The following is a 27429-nucleotide window of genomic DNA, read 5'->3' as shown; positions in this document are numbered from 1 at the left end:
TGGGGCCCTATTTTAATGTCTTGAATAGACCAAGAAGTGGGACTTAAACCAGCCAACTTGTAAGTGCAAGTTCTTGAAGAAATTGTCTATATTTGAGTGACAAGGCCTCTGCGTCCTGTTTTAATCACCTGCCTCTGTGGAAGGCAAATTCTGGTTATAGAGTTCTGAACTGTGTTAGGCAAAAACAAGATTGTTGTGAAATATACAACAATGACTAACAATATGATTAATCTAGATGAACAGGCTTGTGGAACTTGTAATGAAAAACTATTAGTGATTCAAGTTATTTTTGTGACTGAGAAGTCGGAGGGGCATAGATAGCCTGGCAGATTCAGGGGGGCCCAGCCCAAGGGGCCACTGAATATGCAAGTTATATGTAAAATTGGGGGGGGGGGGCAGAATTTTGAAGTATACTGCTGCTTATGATGAAAAAGTTGTGTAACATATTTAGTGGCTCATTGACTCAATTTGATACAAGTATGAGAGAAGACTGTTAATGGATTTTAATTTTTATGCTGAATATACACACTGGGAGGGAGCGAAAACATGGACTGTCTGGGGTTCCCCAGGGAAACTCCGGCTTATAGGACTGACTGTCCTGTTTAATGAACATATTGGTGAAACTCGTTCTGAGGAGCAAGATATGTGAGTCACAATTCACGCACTTGCTACTTAATAAACAAAAAAATAAAGGCAAGTGATTTGTGACATACAAAAGCTTGAATGAAATTCTACGAGGATCACATCACTGGATTAGATGGCATCGGACTGCCTCTGCCTTCTTACAAAGTACCAATTCTAGTCTGAACTGTCACTATTAACTACAGAAATGCATCCTAAAGAATAAAAGCATGTTAAAATATTAAACCACAATTTATTAATGCCATACATATTTTAGCAAACCTTTAAAATTTTTCATCCAACAAAAAAGAAGCAAACAAAGTATTATGATTTATAAAGCCATTATTTCATTGATAAAAACCTATACTTTTTAAAACATACATTTCTCATTTCTTAAATGTTAAGTATATAAGTTGAATGAGTCTTCGGGGTCCCATCAAAGTTCAAATTCCCAGCTTTTCATGGTTCTCCCACAGCCACGCGTGGTACTTGTTCAGTTTGTGATCTTGAGGTTGGACCTAAAAAAAGAGACTGAAACTGATTAAATAGTCCTAAAGAACTGCTGTATGACTCAATGAAAAATATTCAATCGTGTGGATTGTATACCGTGACACTCAGGACATTAACAACCCCCAAACCTAACATAGGCACGGTTTCACATCTGTTGCCATCTCATTCGCATAGAAGCTGGACATTTGTTGTAGCATAAGATGATCTGAAAAGGTGACCCATTTTCGTCTGGTTCACTGCTGAAGAAGGCAGACATAAGCTGTGTTTTTCTCTGAATGGTGTCCACTTACCTGCTTCCACTCCTCAACACAGAAGATCCTGTAGGAGTCATTGCCGTACTTCCCAATGCCATGCAGCTCGATGGGATAATGCCACTGTTTGTTTAAGTAGTCATCTGCGAAAGAGCAGCATCAGACCAGTTCAGCCTCGGAGTGATAAGCGTTAAGCGCCTTGTTCAAGGGCCCAGTGGAAGCAGCAGTCTGTCAGCCTTGGGATTTGAACTGCCGACCTTCCCGTTGAGCCACACATGGCCTTACACTCCAGGCAACAGTACCTGAATGAGTACTTATATATGTCCACGAGTGAGTACTTGAATGAGTACATAAATGAGTACTGAGGACATCTGAATGCCAAAATAAGCAATTGAGAACAGTATTGAGTAGTGTAATGAGTATGTGATTGAGTACATCCATCAGTCAGTCTGTAAATGCTGTGAAGTACAGATAACTGTAAGGACTCTGTGTCTTACCAGAAAACCTGATGATGCTCTTAGCTCTTAGTTCATTCAAGCCTAAAGGTTGGAGCAGCTCTGCCAAGGGCTTCCAGTCACTTGCACGGGTCACTTCAGGGGAAGGATAACGCTCAAAAAACTGCCAAAGCATCGGGATGGCCATCTTACCTGTTGGTGAATGGACCAGAAATGAGGAATAGGACCACTGAAGTGTCATGACGTTAAGCAATGAAGGTGTAGATAATGAAAATGATTATAGACATACTTTAAAAAACACACAACACAATGCAGTTCGAAAAGCAAAGTCCTACATGCAGTTTAGTGCCTTGAAAGTGCTCACCGCTTGTCCTGTTGAGAAAAATGGTGGCAATCAGGAGCTTCCAGGGGTCATGGAAGAGAGTCTCCTGCACGAGGCAGAAAGGGGATCGAGGTGGGGTCCACTTCTTAAAGGCTTTGCGCCTGGGGGGGGTCGGTGCTGCGGAGGGGGTAAGCAGTGAGATAAAAGCATGTGCCACGCAGACCACGGCTCACACCCCCAGGATGGCGACCGTACCATCTCTAATGGACTTTCTGCTAAAGTAGGGACTTCTCTTTCGGTCTGTCACAGTCTTTAATCCAGGACCTGAAGAAGACATATAATTCAGGCATTATGTCACACTGTAGATTGTAACTCAAGGCCATTCTCGAAGTGGACGTTCTGGTGGAAAGTTAAAAGGAAAGTTCTATTTTATGCATGGCTTTATAAATTACTAGTCACGAGATTATTCATAGGGTGATATTGCCATAAAATATTATGGCACTAATATTTACACTGCATGTTCATCAGGTGATACTAAGATGGATTCTTACAGCTCTCGGGTAGCTTCTTTGGTGTTAAGCTCCCCCTGGTGGCCATAGGGGTTGACAGCAACTTTTCATGCAACAATCCTGATGCAGATTCAGCCTCTGTTTGCATGTCAGGGCCGCTAACAAACTCAGGATGTACATCGCCGGTTGAAACTGCACGATCTGGGGAAGGGCTCAGTTCTGAACGATGGCTCTGAGCTTCCGCACACGCATCGTCCTTCTGCTGGCTGGAGCATGTCAGCCTAAACAGCTTCTCCTTCAGCCGAGTCTTTTTCTGTATGCAGGTGTCCACGGGCAGCTCAGGCGTCTCCACGAAGAGATGCCCTCTTTCGCTGTTGCTTTTCTCAGCTTCTCCTGCATTCCCCATGCTGCAGCCTGTCAGCTGTGGCTTCTCGGGTGTTAGATTTAAATGTTTCCTGCCACTGCATCTACCTCCTGATCTGGACCTGCTGCCCTTGGATTGGACTTCTCCACTAGAACATTTCTCCTTGTCCACAGGCAATGCCGGAGACACCTGGGCGGAGATTTCAGACGTATCCTTTAAACGCTTCAGACTCCTTTCCCTTCTCGAACCGCTGGATGTCACCGGACTATTCCCATGCAGAGTGAAGTCAAAATCTTCTATTTTAAGATATGGATCTTTGCTCTTTTGCAGAAAAGCTCTGAGTGCTGCCTTTGACCTGAACTTCTGCCCCTGGGGACTATAAGTAACACAAAGTCAGTTCACCAGATAAAATGGTTTATAGTTTCCATTACAGTTTGGTAGATATTATCATCCACTCCTGCTGTAGTTAGATGGCATCACTGACATAAAAATGCAATTTTAAAATTTATGGTGATAAAACCCATTAGACCACCTTGTCTTAAACAGTGTCAAATTCATTTGTTAAATAGAACTCTCTGTACTGGCTAACCATGTTGTCATTGGCAATTAGTTTTTTTATATAATATTAGTATCAAGAGAAAGCAATCAAATAGTTAAAATTATTATTAAGGCAATACCTTATTAGATAAACATCAATTTTTCCTGCTGTCTTCCCAGCTTTCCTTTCTTTGAGTACCTTCAGCCAGCCCTCTGGCATTGTAGGACACTGGCAAGTTCCAACACACCAGCTTCCATTATTTTGGAAATTCACACGGTCTGTGTCTGTACTGGGCTCATTCATTTCCACATGGTCTGTGTCTGTACTGGGCTCATCCATTTCCACATGATCTGTGTCTGTCCTGGGCTCATTCATTTCCACATGATCTGTGTCTGTACTGGGCTCATTCATTTCCACATGATCTGTGTCTGTACTGGGCTCATTCATTTCCACATGATCTGTGTCTGTACTGGGCTCTTTCATTTCCAAAGAAGGCGTGTTTATATTGTGGTCAGTAATTTCTACGCGGTTTGTAACAGACATGATACAGTCATTATCTTTACTGGCCTCAGTAGTAGTGTCTTTACTAAGCTCAGTAACTTCCACACAGTCTGTGTCTGTACTACACTCGGCACTTTCCATACAGTTTGCATCTCTGGCAAATTTGTCTACACAAGCTGTGTTGATGCTGGTCCTCTGCTCACTGTCTGCCATTGGGCATCCGTTTCACTTCAACTTCACTTCACTTCAGGAAGAGGTTACTTCAACTTCTGTATTAAATCATTAAGATAATCACATAGCAACATTAATAATAGAAATAAATCGGATTTATCTGCATCTTTATAGCCGAATACAAAAAAACTTCCATGCTTGCCAGTCGCATTCTGATTAGTTTACGATTTGCAACGTCAACGTCAAAAACAACCGTTAAAATAAATTCATGTAAACATGATTCATTTAAAGACACTGTGGGATTTGATGCCTTAATGTTGTTAACCAGGAACGACTAGGACATATACTTGTCAGTTTCCGCAGGTTGCTTCCGCCATGCAAGGAAAAAAGACTAAAATCAAACAATCGGTATCTCGATATTAATTTATGTAAAGATCTTTAGAGCTGGGAGGAAGTTGCATTCATCTGGTATATGAAAAGTCCATTAATTGAACACTGCACTTACTATATACAACAATATCCGATAAATTGCATGTCAGTCGCCATCGGATTGTCACTTTCCGCGCTGGTTTGACGACAGCCTCGAGTTACGCATGCGCAGAGCTCTCCGGGAGTGAACCCATCTGCGCAGACTCGGGCAGTGCCGCTAGGTAAACATGCGCTGAAGATGGTCACCGTTTGATGAAGTGTGGCGTTTACCGGAGCTACATAATTAAAGTGACAAAACACACAATAAAACACATAATGAGAGCTGTTCCCACATGGATTGATAAAGTACATGACCGAGACAAGGTAGAGCAGTGGTAAGCAGCGTATTTTTCCCTTTTGAGATTTAGCTAGGCCTCTTAGCAACGGCCGTTACTATGTAAACTATCGTTTACAGTTGTCGTGGCGGTGTTGTTACCAATGAATTTAGCTAATATGGAGGTAAACCAAATGTCATACTTAAAATAATCCATGTATTGTATTCTTTAGCCGAATGCGAGCATTACTGTGTTTGAACTGTATTTTATGATCAATATAGTTAGATACTGTCATTTCAATATGCTCATGTTAGTATGGCACGCATAACAACTGTAGATAACATGAATTATATAAATTAATGATTTGACAAATGATATGTATTTACGTTACTTGATCACAGGAGTAATTTTAATGTTGTATGACTCATGCTTCTCTTTTATTCTTGTTCGACTTTGGCATAAGTCTTATTTCTTTCAATAAATATAAATGACGATTGGAATGCGAGGACCGATAACAGTAAAGTAACGCTTCTCTGCAGTATTTACGATCTCACTTTCAAGCCCGATGGAAGTCAGCTAATAGTAGCCGCCGGAAACCGAGTGCTGGTATGTGCTGTATTTTTCGGTTTCTGTGTATCTGTTGTTGCATCAGTTTCATACACTTTGCTTGATACCTTATGCTGTTTTGTTACGTTCAGCCAGTATAAACGGTACTTAGTAGGACTGATAATGAGTGTGATGATTGATATTGCAGGTGTATGACACATCTGATGGAACACTTATACAACCCCTGAAAGGACACAAGGATACAGTGTACTGTGTAGCATATGCTAAAGATGGTGAGTTTTCCCAGCTGTATGATTGCTGTAAAAAAACTGTATGACACCTCAAAACTGGGCATATTGTATTCTGGGGGACTGTATTCTGCTTTATACAGTATCTGTTTTTTTTTCTTTTTAGGAAAACGATTTGCCTCTGGGTCAGCGGACAAAAGCATAATAATCTGGACATCGAAGCTTGAAGGCATTTTGAAATACACGTGAGTGAGGCTTTTCCATCACTGCAGCAGTCTGCTTTATTTATCTAACATTTAATGTCCTCTGAGAATTAAAAATGCAGTATTAAATTTGAACCAGCAGGTGGAGTAGTGTTTAAATATGTAGACCTTGGCAAAGAAGTCGGTGAGAAAGATACTAATAACTGAAATATTTTAAAGTGCCAAATATTGAAACTATATACACTCACTGGCCGCTTTATTAGGTACTGGGTTGCTTTTGTCTTCAGGACTGTCTTAATTCTTTATGGTGCAGATTCAACAAGGTGCTTGAAACATTATTCAGAGACTTTGGTCCCTGTTGACATGACAGCATCGTACTGCTGCTGTAGCCAATCTGCTTTAAGATTTGACATATTGTGCATTCAGAGATGCTCTTCTGCATAACAAGTGAGTTACTGTTGCTTTTCTACCACCTTGAACCAATCTGGCCATTCATCTCTGACCTCTGCCATCAACAAGGGGTTTTTGCCCAGAGAACCGTCACTTCCTGGATGCTTTTTCCTTTTCAGCCCTTTCTCTGTAAACGCTAGTGATGGTTGTGCATGAAAATCCCAGTAGATTGTGAGTTTCTGAAATACCAGCCTATTTGGCAGCAGCCACCCTGCCACGTACATAGTCACTTCAATCGCCTTTCTTCCCCGTTCTGGTGTTTGATGTGAATATTAACTGAAGCTCCTCACATGTGTCTGTATGACTTTGTACGTTTGGTTGCCGGCGCATGATTGGCTGATTGAATATTTGCTTTATCAATCAATTGAACATAATAAATAATAATAATTTATTGTTATTTATATATATATTTTTTATTTATTAGGTATACCTAATAAAGTACCTAATGAGTGTAAGATTTGTTTAAAAATAAAATTCATAAACAGATAAAGAGTCTGCTCTAATTTCTTGGATTAATAGTTTATTGTTCATGAACGTTGAAATAACTGAATTCAGAGGCTAAAATTAACTGAATTTTTTTGTGGAAATTGATCGCAAACATCCATTTATCCATTTTACAACCTGTATCCAGTACAGGATCAAAGGGAGGTCACAGTGGCCTTGTAAGCCAAAACCCACTGGAACCCTTGACATGCAGTATTTTGTTGATACACGGTGAATGAAAATAAAGATATTTCTGGTAATATTGATGCTAATTTCCACTATATGGGGAATTATGAAAATAAAATACGACAAACCAAGGTTACATAAGGTTACATTATGTTTTGATGCAGACACAATGACTCAATCCAGTGTGTTGCCTACAACCCTGTTACACACCAGCTGGCCTCCTGCTCTTCGGGGGATTTTGGTAAGTTAATGGGATTTATTTTTCACTACCTTTCTGCGGCGGAATAAAGGACAGGAATCTTATTTCAGTTTATATAGAGAAAACATAATTAACCAGAGGAAATGTAACTCTGCAGTTGATTCAGCGTGTTCTGTGTGTTTAATCTCAGGTTTGTGGTCTCCAGAACAGAAGTCTGTATCCAAGCACAAAGTCAGTAGCAAGATCACGTGTTGTGGGTGAGTTTTAGGCTTTACTTATAGTCCAAGTTGTCCAGGTCACTCCTTTTGTGTTTTCAGTCAGAAGTAATCAATACTTTATAGAGTAACTACACAGTGAATTTCTTTACTGCAGTTCTTTGTGATTTTGTTGACCGTTCCATTTGAGAAGCAGCAACGACTTCAGTGTGCGCTGATGTGGTCATGTGACTTTAGGTGGACCAATGACGGTCAGTACCTTGCCTTGGGGATGGTGAATGGGGTGGTAAGCATCCGCAACAAGAATGGGGAGGAGAAGGTGAAAATCGAGCGCCCTGGTGGTTCTTCATCTCCTATTTGGTCAATTACTTGGAATCCCTCAAAGTATGTGGCCATATTTATTATACATGAATTGTATTGTGAACTGGTCTGTTAGGCTCGTTTTTGACATCTTTTTGCTTTTCTCTTTTTTTGGCTCTATCTCTGCTTAGAGTATATAAATAATACATTTGATGGATTTTTGATCAATTAGCATGTTCTCTGCTTAGAATATATAAATAATACATTTAATGGGTTTTTGATCGATTAGCATGTTCTTTGCTTAGAGTATATAAATAATACATTTAATGGATTTCTGGGGGCGACATGGTGGTGCAGTGGTTAGCACTGTTACCTCGCACCTCTGGCACCCGGGTTCGAGTCTCCGCCTGGGTCACATGTGTGCGGAGTTTGCATGTTCTCCCCATGTCGTCGTGGGGTTTCCGCCAGGTACTCCGGTTTCCCCCCACAGTCCAAAAACATGCTGAGGCTAACTGGAGTTACTAAATTGCCCGTAGGTGTGCATGTGTGCCCTGCGATGGGCTGGCTCCCCGTCCTTCGGACCAGTAAGATAAGCGGTTTGGAAAACGGATGGATGGATGGATTTTTGATCAATTAGCATGTTCTGAAATGACAGATTATGTTTGTGGATCAATACAAGGGGAAACATACAACAGCCAGCCTTTAAATCATCATTAAATTTGCCTTCAGAATATCTAATAAATTCATACATGAATTGTCTTAGTTGTTTATATTTGTATCTGTTTTTAGAGCTTCAGATGTAATGATGCAGGAAATACAGAAGATTTCAGCACATGTGTGCAGAGGGCCAGCATCTCCTATGAATAATTTATGGAGAGTGTACTGGTGGAGTAGATGTGTTATCCCCAGCAGGTTGTGGGGCTGTCATAGGTGCAGTTAAATCAGGTGTGAGGGGGCATGGTGCTGTGTAGCTGTATGATGCAGCTGTCCTCCGTGGTGGAGACCACGGCGATCGAGGTGGGCAGCCTGCCGGAGACACTCCTGACGGCATATTGCGCAGAGAGTGATAGGTCCCATGGAGTCACATGGGCCACAGGGACCTTCCGGAGGCGTCTGTCAAATCAGACTGCAGGGCCTCATTTAGTATAGTGTGACAGACAGATTTTGCACAGTGTCATTCGCTATATTTCGATATTCATTAGAAGAGTATTTATTGGCTTCGCCCATTTTAGATGCAGGAAGGAACATCTGTCAAAAGTAGGAGGCTGGAAAATGATTGGATGGGGGAAGTAATATTTGTATGAGGAGAGCCCTGGGTGACCAAACTCTGTTAAGTATCACATGCATTATAGTCAGCATGGTTGGAAGATGTATTTAAAGACTTTTAAGGGCCTGTGTTAAGCTAAGTTATGTCCTCATTGGAGTGTAATAAAGCCTGCCTTGAGTTTGATAAAGATGCTAAATCGCTTTATTGGTGCAGCAGTGGGCATTTGGTGCCACGCTGCTTGGTCCTGACTGTGATGTGAATAGCTGATGTAATGGTCAGGAAACATGCGGCGCAACCTGTGTGTGGTGAACAGAGGAGCATCTCTCTGGGCCTCATGCAGGGATGAACACAACGACATCCTGGCAGTGGCAGACTGGGGGCAGAGGCTGTCGTTCTACCAGCTCAGCGGGAAGCAGGTAAAAGGCTTCGGGGGCGGTGATGACACATCTGATCACATGTTTGAATTACAGCCGGCAAGGATGGGTGCTGGTAGGTCAGTTGTGTGGGGTGGGGGCTCAGGTGGTTTTAAAGTTCACAGATCCAGCGATGGTCGCTCTCTCAGAGCTTGACAGAACCCCTTTATGAAGCAGCATGGCGGCACGGCCTGCCCTGCCAGCCGGGGGGTGGGGGGGGGGGGGGGGTCACAGGGGTGTCAGGAGTTACACAGATAAAGACTGACATGCTTGCGGATAGGAGTCTTCATGGGATGCAGCTGTTGCAATCCTGAGCAAGATATCAGCCCAGAGCTACTTCCACATGGTGGGCTCTACAAATTGGTTATGAATAGATAAAATAATCATTTATTACTAATAATTTTTCGTCTATCAAACTATTGTTTTAGCTTAAAGCTTAAAAGAGATATATGTCACTCCATATTTTATCTTCAGTGCTAATGTCCACCAGCATCACTTATTGTATTTAGCTGTCAGGTTGGTTTGATGTTTTGTGGTTACTGGGGTGTCAGTGGGGAGTCATTTAAAAAGGATGTGGGCCTATAGTTCAAATGGCTTTTCCTGTTTCAAGCCAGAAATAACATAGAGTGTCAGCCCATGATGTCTTAGTTGAAGGGAAACAGGTGTGTGGAGTGGAGAGCTGATATTCCGCTTCACAAATGGGCTTGTGAGGGGAGGGCTGTGCAGTGTAAGTCCCAAAATGTCATTTTTCGTGGCATTAGAAAATAAACAAAGGAGAGCTGAGGAGACAGTGCAAAGTCTGGGGTTAAGCTGGGGGTTCGGTGTGAGTGTAAAACGCAGATACACACAAAGACATGCTCTGGCTTTCTATTCCTTTAGCTTGTTGTGGTTAGGTTTTTAAAAATAACATATAATATTCATTTGCTTGCAGATTGGAAAGGACCGCATCCTGAATTACGATCCATGCTGTGTCAGTTACTTCTCCAAGGGCGAGTATATTGTCATGGGCGGCTCTGACAAGCAGGCCTCCCTCTACACCAAAGATGGCGTTCGCCTTGGCACCATTGGGGAGCAGAACTCTTGGGTCTGGACTTGCAGAGTCAAACCTGATTCCAACTATGTGGTGCGTTCTCTTGACAGGCTTTATAGCAGCACTCGATGTTGAGTTTACATTGGTGTATTTCTGAGTTCCTGCAGTGAATCTTAATATAAAACGTGCTTTTGTTAGGACCATTCTTGTACAGTTGGGTTTAGATTTAATCGGGATAATTGAATCAGGATAAATCAGTTCAGGTGAATGGATGTCATAAGCTGTACTTCTGTTAATAATGATGGCAGACTTTTTTAGCATTAAATTTAGCTTAGATTTGTAGGTTTTCTTGCCTTGCCATGTTTTCTACGTGTGGCCTGATACACTGGGATGCAGACTGGCTGCCCTTTCTGATGCCCTGTGGTTGGTTCATCACCCCGCCCGCCTTTGATTTTCATGTACTGTTTCACTTGTCACAACCAACCACAAAGGGAGCAGTGGGAGGAGCCTAGACCCCAGTATCTGAGTTTCATGGATTTAGCAGTTTTGGGTACGTTGGGAATTTAGCTGTTACGAGATGTTTGTGTGTCTCTCAGGTGCTGGGGTGCCAGGACGGGACTATCGCTTTCTACCAGCTCATCTTCAGCACGGTTCATGGTCTCTACAAAGACAGATATGCCTACAGGGACAGCATGACTGACGTCATTGTACAGCATCTCATCACCGAGCAAAAGGGTAACGTCCGTGTTCATAGGGATCTAATTCAGATTTACATATTTTGTGCAAATAAGTATCCTTCAACTTGGGAAGCCTATTTTATGGTTGTGTTCCATTGCTGAGTTACCATTAGCAATATGCTTTGTGGGAACAGCTTGCCAGTTGAGATGCTGCAGTAGTCAAGTCCTGTCATGGAGATTTTGTAGCATGGATGATTTATACAGAATCCTGGTGAGCGTAGGAGATGCTTGTGTTTGAAGGAGGCTTCCTGTTCCATCCCCAGTGAGAATAAAGTGCAGGGAGCTGGTGAAGAAGATCGCCATCTACAGGAACCGCCTGGCCATCCAGCTGCCTGAGAAAATCCTCATCTACGAACTCTACTCGGACGATTCATCAGACATGCACTATCGCGTGAAGGAGAAGATCAACAGGAGATTTGAGTGCAATTTGCTGGTGGTCTGTTCCCAGCACATCATCCTCTGCCAGGTCGGCATGCTGAGCTTCTGCCTTTATACCTCTGGAAACCTTTATAAAGGCTTTTGAAAGTTCGCTTTTCACAACAGTGTCTGTTCGAGGCCACCATGTTTCCAGCCAGGGGGCAGCAAGGAGCTCTTATGTTTACCTGCCCGCCAAGTGTCAGCGTGCATTAGATCAAAAAGCTAACAGAATGAGCAGGCCAGCCCCCGCCACTGCTAACCAGTAACTCATAAGCACATGGAGTGCTGCATCTCTCTCACTCTCTCTCCACACATGGAATGAAGCCCATTTTTTCCACCACTAGGGGCCCCTTTTGGCAGTCCACGCGCGATTCAGTCCAGATCTCCACTGTAGTCTGGGATATTGGACTCCGGTTGGGAAAAGTACCCAGCAGAGCCACTTACAAACCCCAGTTAATTGTTTCAACACTATTTATTGTTTTTTTTTTCATGCGCATGCTTGAAGGAACCCGTAGTCTATTAGTACATTATGTGAATTCTGCTGTGAGTTGCAAACACATGCCCAAAGTAATCTCCTCTGTTTGACATTACATATTTTGAAAAATGCTGTAGAAACATTCCATTTGGCCGGCTGTGTCGTGTTGTTGCAGTGCTCCCTCAGGAAGTACAGAAATAGAAATACACTCAATGTTTTACCAGTTTAAAGGCCACATCTGTGCTCTATTTCTATGGCTTTGTTATATCGCAGACTGTATAAGGGAACCTTAGGACCTGCAGAACTGGAAGCACTTTGTCTTGCGATTGTCTGTAGCTTCAGTTTGGCTCATTCCATGTGAGAAAATATTCTGAAAAAGTAAAGCCGAACTGCTCTGTAATATTTTGAGGCGCATGTTCCCCGAGTGCATGGATGCACTGCGATTGTGACCCGGTCTCCTTCTCCCACGCAGGAGAAGAGGCTTCAGTGTCTCTCATTCAATAGTGTGAAAGAGAAGGAGTGGTTGATGGAATCCTTAATCCGCTACATCAAGGTGATCGGCGGCCCCCCTGGCAGAGAGGGGCTCCTGGTGGGCCTGAAGAATGGAGCCGTAGGTCTTTCTTTCCATATTCAAGGAATAGCAGCACTTCACATGCTGTGTTATTAGCGGAAAGCCAACTCTTTCTTTTTATTTTGCTGTAAAATTTAGCTTCACCAGATGTGGGGGGGTCTTGTTAGATTTTACTGTATATTTCATTGTATATAATTGTATATAATATGCATATTAAAACAAAAATCTGTTCGTCTTCATAGACTTGGATTGAAATCTTTTTTAATTTTAATGCTTGCGTAAGTCATTGAAAATATGTAGCCGTGTTGTAGATATTAGGAGTCCTTGAATGTGGGTTAATGAGTGTACATGTAATCTAGTGTCCTCAACAGAAGCAAAGCTGCCCATCAGTGCACAAAAGGGCGTCCAAGGATGCTTACTAGTGGCTTTTGCATTGATCCTATTCTTATAGATCCTGAAGATCTTTGTGGACAACCCGTTTGCCATCACGCTGTTGAAGCAGTCCACCTCTGTCCGTTGCCTGGACATGAGCGCTTCCCGCAGCAAGCTGGCTGTGGTGGACGAGCACAGCACTTGCCTGGTTTATGACATCCACACCAAGGAGCTGCTTTTCCAGGTAGGTCATTTTTAAAGCCACCGATTCTAGGAAGGAAACATTAACCTATGGTACACTCTATACTGTGAGACTGGGCTATATTCAGAAACGCACTTGTGAAGATGTCTTGGAAAGGACACATGAGGCACCGAGGTGGGCTTCTCTCGGTGTGGACGGCATCTCATCGCTTTCTATTCCTACCCTCCTCATCACCCCCCACTCAGGAGCCCAATGCCAACAGCGTGGCCTGGAACACACAGTGCGAGGACATGCTCTGCTTCTCCGGCAGTGGCCACCTCAACATCAAGGCCAGCAACTTCCCCGTGCACCAGCAGAAGCTGCAGGGCTTTGTGGTCGGCTACAGCGGCTCCAAGATCTTCTGCCTGCACGTTTACTCCATGTCGGCGGTGGAGGTGCCGCAGGTACCGATAGATCGGACCTGAGAGACAAAGCGGAAGTCCACTTCTCGAATCATCGTCATGCCAGATAAGCCAGCCTGATCCTGGAGAAATTGTTAAAATTTAAGTGACATTTCAGGGTCATGTTTGTTCCTCATCTATCTCAAATCTTATCACAGTGCCCCGAAAGGGCAGCCATTTTCAGTTGCCATGGTAGCAGTCTTGGAAGCCAGTTCTCTAGGTTTCTGTTTCTACATGGGTATTTTTGTAGCGCCGAGTAACTGCCAGAAGGAGAGATGAGTAACTCGTTCATGGTGCCCGAGTGCTGGCAACACGTAGAGCAGAGCCAGGACACCGGCTCATGGAGCCGAGCCACAGGCTGTGTGTGCTGAGGAGCATTTGGCCAGATGTGACTGCATTAGTATGGATGTGTTTGTCTGTTTGTGTCTGAATGTCTAGCTTTTTGCGTGTATCTGGGATTGGTTAAGCAGTAGGTTATGCATGTGTGTGGGTGTGTGTGTGTGTCTGTGTCTGTCATTTTGAGTGAAATGTACAAATTCTCTGCTACACCTCGGCTACACGCCAGGATTTCACTGAGGCATCAGTGCCAATTTAGATGTTCTCTCTACAGCATTCTTGATGTGGGAAGGGTGCCCTTAAATCTCTCTAGTGTTAGTCCTGTTGGGACGGTGAAGGAATGGGTGCTGAAATCTCTCTTCTCTGCCTTCTAGTCGGCTCCCATGTACCAGTACCTGGAGAGGAAGCTTTACAAAGAGGCCTATCAGATTGCTTGCCTGGGGGTGACCGACAGCGACTGGAGGGACCTGGCCACAGAGGCCCTGGAGGGGCTAGACTTTGACACGGCTAAAAAGGTCCGTGTCACTCCCGTGCTCCCTGTACACGTTGTTTCCAAGTCATTCAACTGATCAATTTACTGCTGAGAATTCTGGTGAAACACTGCTAGCGAATTTGTTTCCTTTTATGTATTAAAATGTCTTTATCGAAAATCCATTCCATTTAGTTTCCCTCAATGGACCCCTCTCCGAAGTACTTCAGATGACCATTAGATGGCAGTGCTGAGCCTTTTCTTTAATATGCCGCCGGTCCGTCCAGACAATCAGTAATTTGATTGGCACTGAGACGGCTAGAAATTTCAGCCTAAATGCTTTGCTTTGCCAGGGACCCTATTTGTTTCTCACTATAAACGCGTAGATGCATCCTGGCTCGGTTTCTTCGTTTAAGCCGTCGCCCACAGCCTCTTCCGCCACTTTCATACTCTTCCCGCCTCAGTGAAGTACACGCTGAGGGAGTTTAGGGTTACATTACAATGAGTATCCCTAAAGTACTCAGAGAGTATGAATGGCGGCTCGCTTAACACAGCGAAAGCGGATCCCTCCCAGAAGAGCATGTTCACTTTCTGTGCCCCCCCCCCCACAGGCATTCATCCGTGTCCGTGATCTACGCTACTTGGAACTCATAAATAGCATCGAGGTAAGTGCTCTCTGGAAGGAATTCGCTGTTCATGGGGCTGCCTTTAACTGCATTATGCTTTTTATTAATGCAGCGTTGATTTTAAGTCACAGTGTGAAAATGTTCAGCACTGTAATAGAGCAGATGTTCAGATGGCCCCGGTAGGTAATGGGTTCCAGTTTAAGGACGGTTCGGGTCTTAGCCTGTGACGGTGCAGGCTGGGTTACGTCCCTGTGAAGATTAGTAAGTCCTGTCTGACTGGGCTCCAGCCGCGTAATAACACATGTCTGACTGATAAAAGGCACGGGGGATTATTTGATGAGCCTGGTCCCAGCAGGAGTACCTTTGCTTTTGTAGTATTTTTTGACATTGTACTTTATATTTTTATATGTAACAAAACTGATCGTGTTTGTAGTTTGCTTGTGGTGTCACCAGCTTTATTTGAAAATATGCAAGAATACAGAGACTCTGGACCCCGAGCAGAAACACATTAAAAAAGGAATTTTTCCCCTGTTTCCTCCATCCCCTTAGGATTCCTACCAGCTTTTTAAAGACAGACATTCCATCCCTTGTATAAGAGATACCAGAATAGCATTGGGAAAATAAAGACAGCCATTTTCTTCAGTAAAACATGCCTGTCAATGATATGCATTTAGTGTAAGTTGAGAGATGAGCCATTCCCCGCAGTCATGAGCCCACCTGCTTTCGCACAGCGAGGGTGGCCTTCCCTTCGGGGGGGCGCCTATCTGACTGTCATATGTGTACACGTTGTGGGGTGAGGCTGTGCGCTTAGTGTCTTACACAGCGCCGTAACGGAGCTCGCATTTGTTCTCGCCGACGCATCTGCAGGAGAGGAAGAAGAGAGGGGAGAGCAACAGCGAGCTGTTCCTGGCGGATGTCTATGCCTACCAGGGCAAATTCCACGAGGCCGCTAAGCTATACAAAAAAACGGGCAACGAGGGCCGTGCCCTCAGCATGTACACGGACCTGCGCATGTTCGAGTACGCCAAGGTGAGGCGGGGACCAGCCACACTGTGCTCGCAGGTGCCCCTGGTGAACATCGCCCTTCACTCCCCTGTAGCCCATGCCCCACGCCTGCTAAGCTGCTTGACCTTCTTCTGTTTTGGTTTCCATGTTCTGTTCCCCTTTATTCCGGCCACCACACACGAATACTGTGCTGACTTCTTACACCAAATCAGCTGTTGACTTAATGGGAAAATATGTGGGTTATGGGTGAGGTCTGCTTTACAGCCCGTGCTCCTTATCGCAGAGGGGGGGTCTGTCTGTAACTCCCGAGGCTTCATGGGGGCAGATGGTTCTTACGGGGTCTGGTCTATGGTGCCCCATCTTGCCTTTTGCCCCTGTATGTATATTTGATATATATATCAGGTTCATGAAGTAGGTGGAAACGCTTTTCACTACACAAAAATTACAGTGTATGATTGCATATGTGACAAATAAAAGCTGAAAACTCTAGCTGGGGCGAAGTCTGCGGCTTATTTGCAGCCAGCAGCAGGATCTCATCCCTGCTCTCTGATGCATGCAGGACTTCCTGGGCTCCGCAGATCCAAAGGACACCAGGATGCTGATCAGCAAGCAGGCCGACTGGGCGCGCAACATTAACGAGCCCCGGGCGGCCGCTGAGATGTATCTTTCGGCCGGGGAGCACGTTAAGGCTGTGGACATCATCGGGGAGCACGGCTGGGTGGACATGTGGGTGCTCATCGTGTGCCTTGCCCTCTGGGCCAGGGGAGGGTCCACCGGGGGGTATCTTCAGGGGGAGGAGGGAACATAAATGTTTTTACGGGCCCTGGACTGCTGGGGGCCCCAGTGAATCCTTAAACAGTAGGAAGTGTGTTAGGAATTTAACACTTTTGTATGGATGTTTTTTCAAAATTTGTTTCTGCTTGATAGTAACAGCTTTATGTACACACACTCTTCAACACACCTAAGTAGCTTTAACCCTTCAGTATGCAGTGACACATCTGATAGACTTGGGGAGCCAGTGACAATTACTGACTTGCACTCCTCTGGGCTGCTCTGTTCTGTGTTCTTGTCATTTCTTACACCGAACTGCTGGTCAGAAGTTGTGGTGAAGTCATGGGAATGAGGAGCCGCCCAGGATGAGGATAAGACTATCAGGACTGCTAATACTCACACCCGACTCGCTGGCTCTCACTGTTGTGCATTCGGGCACACTCCGGTCACACTTCCTTACACATCCTGCCAAGACAGAGCCAGGGCTAGTTTGGCCAAAACCTATGCAAATATTAAGAAATTGCTAAGGAAAGAGCAAGTTCGGCTCAAGCTGTAGGTGCTGGGCCGAGGGCTTGCTTGTTTATATAAAGAGAATAGCCTCCATTTAGGTCCACTTTGCACAATAAGCCGTGGAGAGCATTTCATGGAACACAATGGGGAAAGCCCATGGCATCCAGCCAAGACAGCGAGCATCCATAGGCTGTTGGGGGATTGACGGCACGGGCTGCTGAAGTGCTGTAATACACACCCGTGTGTTTTTGCAGAATAAAGTAATAACCCTCAGCTAGGGCTACAGTAATGCTCTCATGGCATCCTTCAGCGGGAGGGAGCGGCATTATTGTCACTCCTTTGATAATGCGAGTTGACTGAAAATGAATGCACTCATAATGTACATCTGCAAGCCAATTGATGGGGATGCTGTCCCTTAGGTTGATTAACACTGATGCTGTCCCCCAGGTTGATTGACACTGATGCTGTCCCCCAGGTTGATTGACACTGATGCTGTCCCCCAGGTTGATTGACACTGATGCTGTCCCTTAGGTTGATTGACACTGATGCTGTCCCCCAGGTTGATTGACACTGATGCTGTCCCCCAGGTTGATTGACACTGATGCTGTCCCCCAGGTTGATTGACACTGATGCTGTCCCCCAGGTTGATTGACACTGATGCTGTCCCTTAGGTTGATTGACACTGATGCTGTCCCCCAGGTTGATTGACACTGATGCTGTCCCTTAGGTTGATTGACACTGATGCTGTCCCCCAGGTTGATTGACACTGATGCTGTCCCCCAGGTTGATTGACACTGATGCTGTCCCCCAGGTTGATTGACACTGATGCTGTCCCTTAGGTTGATTGACACTGATGCTGTCCCTTAGGTTGATTGACACTGATGCTGTCCCCCAGGTTGATTGACACTGATGCTGTCCCTTAGCTTGATTGACACTGATGCTGTCCCTTAGGTTGATTGACACTGATGCTGTCCCTTAGGTTGATTGACACTGATGCTGTCCCCCAGGTTGATTGACACTGATGCTGTCCCTTAGGTTGATTGACACTGATGCTGTCCCCCAGGTTGATTGACACTGATGCTGTCCCCCAGGTTGATTGACACTGATGCTGTCCCTTAGGTTGATTGACACTGATGCTGTCCCCCAGGTTGATTGACACTGATGCCGTCCCCCAGGTTGATTGACACTGATGCCGTCCCCCAGGTTGATTGACACTGATGCTGTCCCCCAGGTTGATTGACTTTGCCCGGAAGCTGGATAAGGCAGAGCGTGAGCCACTTGCCAAGTGCGCTGGCCACTTTAAGAGGCTAAAGCACCATGGCTATGCAGCAGAAGTCTACTCGAAGATGGGAGACCTGAGGGCACTGGTGCTGCTGCACGTGGAGACATGTCACTGGGACGAGGTGAGGAGTACCATTCGGACCTGCGGGCTGGGACTTCTTACTGTATAAAGCGTCTCCCCCTTTCTTGTGTCTCATGTGGCCCCTCCTGCAGCTCCGATCAGAAAGACAGAGTTAGCTTAATGTAGCTGTACAAGGAAGGAACTCAACTTTTCTAAATGTATATTCCAGAATATTTGTTAGAGTTTCTCTAGGAAATGATACTGGAGAAGGTCAGTGGAAGCCGGCTGGAATGTATGTCATTGTCTGCGGTCCAGGCCCTGATTCTTTGATCCCTTGCCTTCTTGGGAGAGAGCCGTGTGGAGCAGCGGGGGTGGGGGAGGGGGGGGGGGCGGGTTGTGAGAGAATGTGTAGGGCCAACATGTCTGTACGGTCACTCCACAGGCGTTTGAGCTGGTGGAAAAGCATCCCCAGTTCAAGAACGATGTTTACGTCCCCTATGCACAGTGGCTGGCAGAGAACGACCGGTTTGAGGAAGCACAGAAAGGTGAGCCAGTCAGAGGCGTGTTCTGGGCATGAGCCCACCCCGGGGCTCCCTGCGGAATGACGTTATTATCTGTGTAATTACAACTTACACTTAAATGTATAAACATGACTTGTTTAGTTCTTTGGCAGTGACGTGTGGGAACCTCAACAGGACTGAATGTCATTTAGATGAAGTATATCTGTCATCTTGATTCACGCCAGCCTCCTGACATACCTCAAAACAGTAATGCAGTTGCATCAGACTGCGCAGTGATGCAGGACAGCTTCTTATTAGGGACCTATTTGGATGAGCTGCACGTCTGCCTGCTCTATGTTCTGTTAGGACGATTTTGAATCACCGGCATCCAGGGCGTAACTTTGGTTTGAACATTGGGGGGTGGGGGGGGGGGGGTTGAGGTCTCCAGTCATTTAGGTGGAAACATGATTATTGGGGGATTGTATTAGTATGACAACCCCTTCACCCCCCCCCCCCGTAATTTACTCCCATGTCCGACATGCATCGAGTCTCTCCTCCGATCTCATGAAATCGCCATGCGACTCATGGAAGCAGTCATTTGAGGAATGTAAGGTTGAAAAGATGATGCATCAGGTTATGTTTCACAAGTCAACACTTTGACAAATGAGCAGTTAGCATGCTCTGCATGTGCCCTGGAAACTATGGTAGATGCCGAGGGGGGGGGCACTCTGAGACTCAGCCTGACTGGCCCAGAGCCTGCCGCTAACGCCTCCCGCCACACCACCTCTTCCTGCCAGCGTTTCACAAGGCTGGGTGGCAGGATGAGGCCGTGAAAGTCCTGGAGCAGCTGACCCACAATGCGGTGGTGGAGAGTCGGTTCAATGACGCCGCCTACTACTACTGGATGTTGTCCATGCAGTGCCTGGACATCGCTCGAGGTAGGAGGGCGACCCCTGCCTTCCATTTACGCACTTTATTCTTCAAACTTTTTAAAAGCCTTTACCAGTCTGCTCCAGCCGATCCAGTTCGTCAGCTGGATTTGTCTCATGTCTCAGAAACTGAGAGCAAGAAGGAGGACATGCTGAAGAAATTCCAGCGCTTCCAGCACCTGGCTGAGCTTTACCATGTCTACCACTCTATCCAGCGGTACACCGTAAGATCCCGCATACGTACTTTCTCACTCTATCCAGCGGTACACAGTAAGATCACACATACGCACTTTCTCACTCTATCCAGCGGTACACCGTAAGATCCCGCATACGCACTTTCTCACTCTATCCAGCGGTACACAGTAAGATCACACATACGCACTTTCTCACTCTATCCAGCGGTACACCGTAAGATCCCGCATACGCACTTTCTCACTCTATCCAGCGGTACACCGTAAGATCCCGCATACGCACTTTCTCACTCTATCCAGCGGTACACCGTAAGATCCCGCATACGCACTTTCTCACTCTATCCAGCGGTACACCGTAAGATCACACATACGCACTTTCTCACTCTATCCAGCGGTACACCTTAAGATCACACATACGCACTTTCTCACTCTATCCAGCAGTACACCGTAAGATCCCGCATACGCACTTTCTTACTCTATCCAGCGGTACACCGTAAGATCACACATACGCACTTTCTCACTCTATCCAGCGGTACACCGTAAGATCACACATACGCACTTTCTCACTCTATCCAGCGGTACACCTTAAGATCACACATACGCACTTTCTCACTCTATCCAGCAGTACACCGTAAGATCCCGCATACGCACCTTCTTACTCTATCCAGCGGTACACCGTAAGATCACACATACGCACTTTCTCACTCTATCCAGCGGTACACCGTAAGATCACACATACGCACTTTCTCACTCTATCCAGCAGTACACCGTAAGATCACACATACGTACTTTCTCACTCTATCCAGCGGTACACCGTAAGATCACACATACGCACTTTCTCACTCTATCCAGCGGTACACCGTAAGATCCCGCATACGCACTTTCTCACTCTATCCAGCGGTACACCGTAAGATCCCGCATACGCACTTTCTCACTCTATCCAGCGGTACACCTTAAGATCACACATACGCACTTTCTCACTCTATCCAGCGGTACATCGTAAGATCACACATACGCACTTTCTCACTCTATCCAGCAGTACACCGTAAGATCCCGCATACGCACTTTCTTACTCTATCCAGCGGTACACCGTAAGATCCCGCATACGCACTTTCTCACTCTATCCAGCGGTACACCGTAAGATCACACATACGCACTTTCTCACTCTATCCAGCAGTACACCGTAAGATCACACATACGCACTTTCTCACTCTATCCAGCGGTACACTGTAAGATCCTGCATACGCACTTTCTCACTCTATCCAGCGGTACATCGTAAGATCCCGCATACGCACTTTCTCACTCTATCCAGCGGTACACCATAAGATCACACATACGCACTTTCTTACTCTATCCAGCGGTACACCGTAAGATCACACATACGCACTTTCTCACTCTGTCCAGCGGTACACCGTAAGATCACACATACGCACTTTCTCACTCTGTCCAGCGGTATGCCACACGATCCCAAATACTCGCTCATTTCCCTTCCCCTTTTACTTCCCACTATTCTCCCATCATGGCACTGTGTGATGAAATCCTCATCTGGGAATTGAAGGCTGGGAAAAATCTCCCTCTCACATCTCCGTCCAGGAGGGTGACTAACCATGCCTGTCTTTTCAAATGTAAGCCTTTTGTTTGGCCCAGCGTTCGGTACATAACCGAAAACAGACAAGGCTAACACGTGTTTCTCCCCTCTGCTATTTTCAGGACGAACCTTTCAGTTCCCATCTCCCTGAAACGCTCTTCAATATCTCCAGATTTCTCCTACATAACCTGACCAAAGAGGTGCCACTGGGAATCTCCAAAGTGTATCCCTTCTGCATCAGCCGTGGGTGCTGTGCTGGCCATCTGTGTAGCCATAGCAACGGCCGGCCTCCACATGCCTGGTGCATTACGTATTAATGATGGCCGACGCTACGCTAATCCTTCAGTTAATCCGTCCTAATTATGTATGCTTCCGTTATGGCACATCTCATGCAGTAGACTGGGCTGCTCTTCTGGCTGAATGGTAACCCATCGTGTGCTGCACTATAGTGTCCAAGGAGGCTAAACAGTTCTCCAAGGCAGGGTACAGCAAATGAACACAATATTCAGGAACACAACAGGAAGATGAACCTCTAGTTACCGACACTCGATTGCTCAGCTGGGAACGCTGTCCTGAAACAAGTAACCTCTTCGAATATGACTTCAAGCTTTTTAGACGTCTTCCTTGGCTTTAAAAGTTCTTCAGCTCAAGTGGGCTTCATGTTGATTATTTAAATAGCAGGTCATGACTGGGGTGCAGTAATCTAGAAGCTAAACATGCAAAGACAGGTGAAAGCTTTTTAAACCAGGCCAGGAATTAGGACAACTGCTATTTTAGCTAATTGATTGATATCAAACGGTTGACCTGATTCTATGTTTTTTTTTTTTAATTCAACAAATGCTAATGAGAAAAGGTGCAGTACAGGCAGGTTCTCTCCCCAGGAACCGTGAAGTGTAGCTCCTTAACCGGATGCTTCAGGAACACCTTGTACGCCCTGGCGAAGCAGAGCAAGGCTCTGGGTGCCTTCAAACTGGCCCGGCATGCCTATGAGAAGCTGCAGGGCCTGCGGGTCCCTGCCCGCTTTCAGGAGACCATGGAGCTGGGCAGCCTGACCGTCCGCTCCAAGCCCTTCCATGATAACGAGGTGGGCGTCTCCCCGCTTCCCCGAAAGGTCCAGCAGGCATCTGGACGCTGGGCGACGTGCCCAGCCCCTGATCTCAACCTGAATTAACGCACTCGCCACAGCCCACGCAGCCATTCCACCGCGTTATTCTGGATCTTAGCTCTGAATGTGTCTGTGGTGTCACCCATTCAGTTTAGGTGCCACCTCCATGCCTGCAGAGCGAGAGCCTTGTCCTTTTGTACACCTGTGCGTGTCATGTTGTGTGGGTGCTGGTGTGACTCGAATTTCACCACCTGTGTGTGTGTGTCTGTGTATGTGTGTGTCTGCATGGTTGTGTGTGTCTGCGTGTGTGGGTGTGTGTGTGGGTGTGTGTGCCCCGCAGGACCTCGTCCCCATGTGCTACCGCTGCTCCACCAACAACCCCCTGCTGAACATCCAGGGCAACGTGTGCATCAACTGCAGGCAGCCTTTCATCTTCTCAGCCTCGTCCTACGGTGAGAAGCACCTGTCTGCACCCTCCTCGCAGCTGCGGCCCTCCCCCTCGGGGACCTCGAAACTGCCAATTTATACCTTTTCATTTTGGACGAGATAATCATCAAGGGCAAAAGGATGCAGAACATAGCATAACTAGGATGAGTGGCGAAAAAATTAAGGTGCAAATGGTATATTTTGTTTTTCTGTTTTACAGGCTTGTAGAGCATGTAGGAAGAGTTTTGTTTAGGACAGATTGCAGCTATTTTATTTATAGGGTAAAATTAATGAAAGTAGAGCCTGCTTTCAGTACAAACAAGTAACACGGTTTGACACACGGACAAAGCCTTAGAAACTTAGAGCAAAGATTTAAAGAGAACCTTGGAGTGTCGCATGCCACGTGTGGTGTCACTCAGCGCAAGCTAAACGCGGGTGGGTGGCGGTCCCTGCCTGTTATGGTGGGTCCTGTGGTGAATGATTGCACACGCGTCTGTCTGTGCCACTTCCGCATGTTCGCAACCAGCCGATCAGCCGCAGCCGGCGGACGGGGGCCGTCGTATACCCGCTCCTCGGCCCGCCTCGGGGCACTCGGGCGCTGTGACGGCGGGAGAGGTGGGCAGCTGAGAAGTGGCTTTGCTGTCTCTCCCAGCTCAGCTCATGTGGAGAGACTGAACACTGCCTTGTTTTTGAGGCTTTTGGTTGGGCTGCTTACAGTCAATTGCGGCTCGAGATTTTTGTTTGTGTATTTGTGTCTGTGTATGTGTGTCTGTGTATTTGTGTCTGTGTATTTGTGTGTGTGTGTGTGTGTGTATCTGTGTGTATCTGTGTGTACACATGTTCTCCTGCCTGCAGAGGTTCTTCCCCTGGTGGAGTTCTACTTGGAGGAGGGCATCAGTGATGAGGAAGCCGTGTCCCTCATCGACCTGGAGGTGCCCCGCACGGAGCAGAGGTCCCCCACACAGTGGCAGGAGATGAACAGTGGCGGTATCCTTCTTCAGAACCTTGGTCTGATGTGCTCTTAGTGATATAGTAAGCCTTAAGCTCTCTGTGACCACTGAAAGCTCTCCACCTCATGCTAGGGACTCGTATCAGTCGACCACACTGCCTCTCATACTGCGCCCGTCTGCAGCAGGACTGCTGTTGGGTCAGAGAAGGTGAGATTTCGGTTTGACTCTCCTGAGGCTCCTGGATGGCTTACAGAGAGTGGATGGAGATCCCGGGGTGTTACAGCGAGGCCTGTCTCTCTGAAGGACCGGCAGGCTGTACCTCGCTAAACTCTGTTAGCCTTCCTTTGGCTCTAATTGTCATAGGTGTGGTAAGCTTTCACCCCCAAAGGCTTCTTATCCATCCAAGTTAATAGGTTTACTGTGGCTCTGTCTAGCAGCCCTAATGCCACAACCTTTTTGGCTAGTAAGATTACACAGCTCACCCTCAAGGGCATCATGGTGTGTTCTCACAGTGAGCAAACCCAGAGATAGTGAAGGTTTCACACTATCAGGTTTACTGATAATGACTCCGTTTTCTTGATGCGTGACTGAAACATTTTTGCCAGTGCAGTGTTAATGGTCAATGTGCCTGCCAGGCCTCAACACATGAATATTTATTATTCAGGGAGCAGAAAGTACCAGTTACTGATGAAATCTGATCTGGGACCACTGGTTGTCGTTCAGTGTCATCAGTTCCCTGCTGGTATAGCTGTCTGGTTGGTTGTGAAGATCTCGGGAACAGCAATGAGCGCGCAGTTTACATGCGCTTGGGGCTTGGAGCTGTCCTCATGTGTCCCCGGCCCATGTGACACACCAGCACTGTGCTGTGCTCACAGAACCGCTTAATCTTGGCCCTGTTCCCTTCATTACCTCTCTGCATCTGCATCTCCACTTGCAATCTTGTGTTCTTGATGGGTCTGTTGATACGGCCTAATTGTAAACAAAATGCGAAGGACCTGCCAAGAGATGTAAAGATTGTACCTGCAGCGTCGTGCAGCTGGGGGTGCAGTCGTTTGCTTGAGTACTTGAGTTTGTTAAACAACTGAAGAATTATTATCAAATGAATGCATGAAATTATACAGTTATGTTTCCGGCTGGTTAATATGAATGTTATTTGAATCATGCGTGGCAGTTATCACCGGTTTAAGACGTTTGTTTTAGTTTAAGTTCTTAACGGTGCCAGAATCCCAGTCGCTGAAGATGGACGTGGGCTTCGGTGACCCTGAGGACGACCCCTTCATGGCAAAGCTCAGCTTTGAGGTGAACAGGAGCTGCAGCCCTCTGCCCAGATATCACTGAGTCATGCGTCCGGCATATCGTACACAGCAGGCTCGCTTATGACTGAAGCCCTTAAAATATCTTAAAGAGCGTAATATAAGATGAAATTTTCCATCTGACGTTTTGACAGAAAATAAGACAGCCCTCAGACTGGAATAGTAAACAAAAGAACAAGAAAACCAATGAGTTTTCTGTCTGTGTGCCTGTGTCTGTGTGCTTTTGCCTGTGCCCTTATGTCCGTGTGCCTGTGCCTTTGCTTGTGTACCTATGCCCATTTGTCCTTGTGCCTGTGTCTGTTTGGCTGTGTCCATGTGTCTGTCCCTGTGTGTCCATATGCTTGTGCCCATGTGCCTGTGCCCATTTGTCTGTGTGCCTGTGCCTATGTGTCCTTCTGCCTGTGTCCGTGTGCCCATGCCTGTATATTCGTGCCTGTGTGTCTTTGTGCCTGTGTCCGTGTGTCTGTGCCCATGTGCCTGTGCTCACAGCAAGGTGGCTCGGAGTTTGTGCCGGTGGTGGTGAACAGGGCCGTGCTGCGATCCATGAGTCGCAGGGACGTGCTGATCAAACGGTGGCCCAGGCCACTCAGCTGGCAGTACTACCGCTCCCTCCTGCCCGACGTCAGCATCACCATGTGCCCCTCCTGCTTCCAGGTAGCGCCGCCCTTCCCTTGCGTCTACACAGGGGCACCCCGCCGCGAGTCTGACGGGACCCTTAAACTTGCATTAAGCATGTTGCAAATCCTGGCACATTAGAGCCGTCAGTGTGCTAGTGGCACATTGACTGCCCCCACTAAGGGTGTCTCCTCCGCCTCCTCCTCCACCTCCTCCTCTTTCTCCTCCTCCTCTCGGCAGATGTTTCACAGTGAGGACTATGAGCTACTGGTTCTACAGCACAACTGCTGTTCATACTGCCGCAGACCCATCGACGAGCCCAGCTGAGAGCGCAGAGGTGGAGCGACTGTGATTGTGGCTTCCTGTTCTATTGGAATCATATCCATTCAATTATTTTTATTATTATTATTATTGTTGTTGTCCTTATTATAGGTATTATGGTTGTTATTGTCATTGCCTAACTCATGCAATCTCTGTTCTCCCCCTATTATCACTATCCATTAAATGAAATTTCTTTAGCTGATTAGCGTGATTGGATTACACGGATCAGGTTTCTCAGGACTTATCAGGGAGATAAGGAACAAGACACGTACGCGTGTTTTTTCTACAAAATTCCTTTTACGTGATATGCCATTTTTGTAAATATAGAGTGTCCCACATGTATTTTTGTACATTAATGTGTTAAATAAGCAGCCTGTCTTTATATATTAAACATCATCAATGCTCATGCATTGTTCTCCGATTGATGTACAAGTTCAAATGTATTTCTGCGTTTGTTAATTGCAGGGCATGTAAAATGGAAATTTTGCTATTAAAACTAAATGTATGACTTCTCTTTGATTGTGAATAAAATATTCGGTCTTTGTTACATTTCCCTGATGTGGTCCTTAAAACAGCAGTTTAGTGGTACAGCTTATGACCAGCCCCAGGATGCTAATATATTACTTGGTTGCCTAGTTACCAATGAGGACTGTCTGCCTGTTCTGTCTAAGGACTTTCCTCCCAGGTCACGTG

The 27429-nt window shown here is 46.1% G+C and overlaps 2 protein-coding genes and 1 long non-coding RNA gene across 3 annotated transcripts; 1 reads left to right on the top strand and 2 right to left on the bottom strand.

The window, feature by feature from the left end:
• Window positions 1-488: 488 nt before the first annotated feature.
• On the bottom strand, window positions 489-4866 carry mbd4 (methyl-CpG binding domain protein 4). The gene is made up of 8 exons (XM_049018196.1): window positions 4748-4866; window positions 3710-4340; window positions 2711-3408; window positions 2415-2483; window positions 2202-2336; window positions 1880-2029; window positions 1422-1525; window positions 489-1139 (listed from the first exon to the last, which is right to left on the bottom strand). The coding sequence occupies exons 2-8, from the start codon at window positions 4282-4284 to the stop codon at window positions 1065-1067; spliced, it is 1806 nt and encodes a 601-aa protein (XP_048874153.1). The 5' UTR covers window positions 4285-4340; window positions 4748-4866; the 3' UTR covers window positions 489-1064.
• ift122 (intraflagellar transport 122 homolog (Chlamydomonas)) lies at window positions 4866-27285 on the top strand. The gene is made up of 29 exons (XM_049018236.1): window positions 4866-5045; window positions 5525-5591; window positions 5740-5824; window positions 5946-6024; window positions 7266-7342; window positions 7491-7557; window positions 7753-7899; window positions 9423-9498; window positions 10427-10618; window positions 11122-11260; window positions 11526-11728; window positions 12627-12764; window positions 13177-13341; window positions 13545-13742; window positions 14450-14590; window positions 15156-15209; window positions 16038-16199; window positions 16735-16901; window positions 18688-18859; window positions 19241-19343; window positions 20096-20236; window positions 20354-20451; window positions 22129-22229; window positions 22925-23090; window positions 23452-23563; window positions 24393-24524; window positions 25710-25786; window positions 26290-26454; window positions 26656-27285. The coding sequence occupies exons 1-29, from the start codon at window positions 4924-4926 to the stop codon at window positions 26740-26742; spliced, it is 3633 nt and encodes a 1210-aa protein (XP_048874193.1). The 5' UTR covers window positions 4866-4923; the 3' UTR covers window positions 26743-27285.
• LOC125745398 (uncharacterized) lies at window positions 20622-21230 on the bottom strand. The gene is made up of 3 exons (XR_007398664.1): window positions 21095-21230; window positions 20911-21002; window positions 20622-20818 (listed from the first exon to the last, which is right to left on the bottom strand). It is a non-coding gene; the product is annotated as an uncharacterized LOC125745398 (long non-coding RNA).
• Window positions 27286-27429: the final 144 nt, after the last annotated feature.

Source organism: Brienomyrus brachyistius, chromosome 6 (assembly GCF_023856365.1).
Source record: "Brienomyrus brachyistius isolate T26 chromosome 6, BBRACH_0.4, whole genome shotgun sequence".
Lineage (NCBI taxonomy): Eukaryota > Metazoa > Chordata > Actinopteri > Osteoglossiformes > Mormyridae > Brienomyrus > Brienomyrus brachyistius.
Note: the sequence above shows the minus strand (reverse complement) of the source record. Positions and strands in the feature narration are given on the sequence as shown.

Coding starts and splice junctions, on each gene's coding strand:
- mbd4 (XM_049018196.1), bottom strand. CDS start 4,284: ATGGCAGACAGTGAGCAGAGGACCAGCATCAACACAGCTTGTGTAGAC. Junction 2,337..2,414: donor CAGAAAGTCCATTAGAGATG/GTACGGTCGCCA, acceptor CCCCCTCCGCAG/CACCGACCCCCCCCAGGCGC. Junction 1,526..1,879: donor GAGCATCATCAGGTTTTCTG/GTAAGACACAGA, acceptor GCTCTTTCGCAG/ATGACTACTTAAACAAACAG.
- ift122 (XM_049018236.1), top strand. CDS start 4,924: ATGAAGTGTGGCGTTTACCGGAGCTACATAATTAAAGTGACAAAACAC. Junction 5,046..5,524: donor CGAGACAAGGTAGAGCAGTG/GTAAGCAGCGTA, acceptor GCTTCTCTGCAG/TATTTACGATCTCACTTTCA. Junction 5,825..5,945: donor TGTAGCATATGCTAAAGATG/GTGAGTTTTCCC, acceptor TTTTCTTTTTAG/GAAAACGATTTGCCTCTGGG.